Source organism: Palaemon carinicauda, chromosome 10 (assembly GCF_036898095.1).
Source record: "Palaemon carinicauda isolate YSFRI2023 chromosome 10, ASM3689809v2, whole genome shotgun sequence".
Classification (NCBI taxonomy): Eukaryota; Metazoa; Arthropoda; class Malacostraca; order Decapoda; family Palaemonidae; genus Palaemon; species Palaemon carinicauda.
This window is the reverse complement of record NC_090734.1, coordinates 53742085-53745016: the sequence shown is the minus strand read 5'-3', so window position 1 is coordinate 53745016 and position 2932 is coordinate 53742085. Positions and strand designations below refer to the sequence as shown.

The window sequence follows — 2932 nt, the reverse complement described above, 5'->3', positions numbered from 1 at the left end:
TACAAATATGAAGATACGTTGACTTACAGATGCATGTTTGTACGTATGATCAACATGTATATACAGATATGCACACACACACACACACACATATATATATATATATATATATGTATATATATATATATATATATATATATGCATATATATATATGCATATATATATATATATATATATATATGATAAATTTTGCAAATTTTTACGTGTTTTTCATATTCAAATAAGCCATATATATTTTTGATATATTAATTTCTGGATTCTCTTAACAACCTCGGGATCTTTGTTCGTGTCCAAGTGGGTTAGTCACTGTCTATATAAGCTTGCCGACCAGGGTTCGATTCCCGGCCGGAGCCAAGCTCTTGTCTTTGTGAGATTTCGCCTGGGTCTGTGATCCCGAGGTTGTTAAGAGAATCCAGACATTAATATATCAAAAATATATATGGCTTATTTGAATATATATATATATATATATAATATACGTATATCATATAAATATATATTTACATGTATAAATATACAGTGGTCACCCAGATTACAGCGTCCGCAGCTTATATTTTTTTTTACGTTACGATGTGGAATATGAAGTTTTTTCGTCCCCTTGTTACAGTATTTTCCCCGCCTTACGGCATTAAATTCCAAAACTTATCGGTTGGTGCGCATATGACTGCGCAAGTCATTCTCCTCACACCATGCTCATATGGCTCTATATGTGTCACTGCATATGTCACTAAGATGCTGGTCTGCTATTGGCCAGTGTCATGGCATCACTGAGATGCCGATATGCTATTGGCCGAAATCCCTTCCACAATGCCTGAGATAGATGCTCCCTCTCTCACTCTTTGTTAATCGCGCACTTAGTTGAGAGGCTTGTGTGTGTTTCAGGAAGACTTGATCTCATGTGAGTGCTCGGGAAATCATACTTTTTTTGCATTTTGGTGATTAATTCAAACTTAAATATGTTAGCCATGGGTCCCAATAATACATGTGATGTTAAAGTGAGAAGTAAGAAAATGATTACAATGGAAACGTGTCTGGATATAATCAGGAAATACGAAGAAAGCACAAGCATCGTTACTCTCGCTAGTGCACATATCGGTAACCAGTCAACAATTGGTATAATTATCAAGAACAAGGAAACCATTAAAGTAAGTAAGTCTTCTAAGGGCATGACTGTCCTTGCTAGTGGAGGGACCTCAATCACCGACGAGAAGGAGAGACTCCTTATGCTATGAATTCAAGAGAAGGAAATCACTGGTAATACATTCACTCAATAGGCAATTTCGCACAATGCAAGCACTATCTTCACCGATTTTGTGGAAGCCCAGAGCAACGGTGCAGACAAAGGAACATTGCAGCAGACTTCCCCTACAGTTCAAGGCTTCTCATGGGTGGCTTTACCGCTTTAGGAGGAGAACTGGTATTCACTCGGTCGTCAGGCATGGAGAGGCGGCCAGTTCTGACAAGAAAGCAGCAGACAAATTCCTCAAGAAGTTTGAGGAATTAATTTCCAGAGAAGGTTACAATCTTCAGTAATTGCTTAACTGTGATAAAACTGACCTTTTCTTGAAAAAAATGCCCCATCATACGTATATCACAACAGAAGAGAAGAGATTTCCTAGCCATAAAACGATGAAGGACAGACTTACCATGGCTTTTTGTGCAAATGCAAGTATGGACTTGAAAATTAAGCCCCCAAAGGTGTACAGTTCAAAGAATCCCCGTGCCTTCAAGGCACAAAATATCATGAAGGATAGGCTCTTGGTATTTTGGAGGTCTAATGCCAAGTCCTGGGTCACTTGGACCATATTTATTGAGTGGGTAAACGTCTGCTTCGGTCCTGCTATCAAGAACTTTTTAGAAGAGAACAATCTTCCTCTAAAATGTCTCCTGGTACTGGACAATGCCCCTGCTCACCCTCCTATCCTCGAGGTAAAAATACACACTTCTTCATTAAGATTCTCTATCTCCCACCGAGCACCACCCCTCTCCTCTGGCCTATGGACCAGTAAGTGATTGCCAGCTTTAAGGAGCTTTATGAAAAGTATCGGTTCAGAAGATGCTTCAAAGTAACTGAAAGCACTCAAATCATCCTACGTGAATCTAGAAAGGAGACTTTGACATCGTTCCATGCCTGAAGAAGATTGATAAAGCTTGGAATGAGATTTTGAGGCGTACATTGAACTCTTCATGGAAGAAACTGTGGCCGGATGTTGTGGCAAAACGCGACTTCGAAGGTTTCGAACACTCACCCGAAGATGAGGCCATTGATGATCCTGCCCCTGAGGGTGATGTTGAGGATGTAATTTCAATCAGAAGGTCCATGGGGATTGTTATTGATGAGGCTGACGTCGATAAACTTATGGATGTGTACAGGGAGGAGCTTACGACTGAAGACATGAAGGAGTTGAAGGCTATGCAGATGACCAACATGCAAGAAGAGCAGCACTCCATATAAACGGAATATATATATATATATATATATATATATATATATAAATAAATTTCTACATCTTACTTGGGATCAAATGCTAGCCCATTCTAATGAAAGGCCACGTCGCTTCCAAACATGGCCTCCCGTGGCATGGTTGGAAGCGACCTGGCCTTTAATTAGAAAGGGCTAGCGTTTGATCCAAAGTATGAGGTAGAAATTTATTTCTATTTAAGCATGATGATATATATATATATATATATATATACATATATATATATATATATATATATGTATATATATATATATATATATACATATATATATATATATATATATATTGTGATGGCTGACTTTGATTACCACGCAAAACACTTCACCTTTATCAAATTGTATTCACCATCATACTATACTAAGTCCACTGAAGGTGGAATAGTATCTAAACATCAATACGGGTGCAAAGTCAACTCAAGGGACAACGAAAATACCACAAAAATCTCCTT

The 2932-nt window shown here is 38.1% G+C and overlaps 1 protein-coding gene across 1 annotated transcript; it reads left to right on the top strand.

Moving 5' to 3' along the window:
• The first annotated feature begins 1630 nt into the window (after positions 1 to 1630).
• On the top strand, positions 1631 to 2456 carry LOC137648010 (tigger transposable element-derived protein 1-like). The gene is made up of 2 exons (XM_068380954.1): positions 1631 to 1930; positions 2106 to 2456. Exons 1-2 carry the CDS (start codon positions 1631 to 1633, stop codon positions 2454 to 2456), a joined length of 651 nt encoding a protein of 216 aa, XP_068237055.1.
• Positions 2457 to 2932: the final 476 nt, after the last annotated feature.

What these genes read in the sequence shown, in the direction of transcription:
- LOC137648010 (XM_068380954.1), top strand. Translation starts at nt 1,631, where the DNA reads ATGAAGGACAGACTTACCATGGCTTTTTGTGCAAATGCAAGTATGGAC. An exon ending in CTCACCCTCCTATCCTCGAG is followed by an intron (nt 1,931 to 2,105) that starts GTAAAAATACAC and finishes ACGTGAATCTAG; the next exon opens with AAAGGAGACTTTGACATCGT.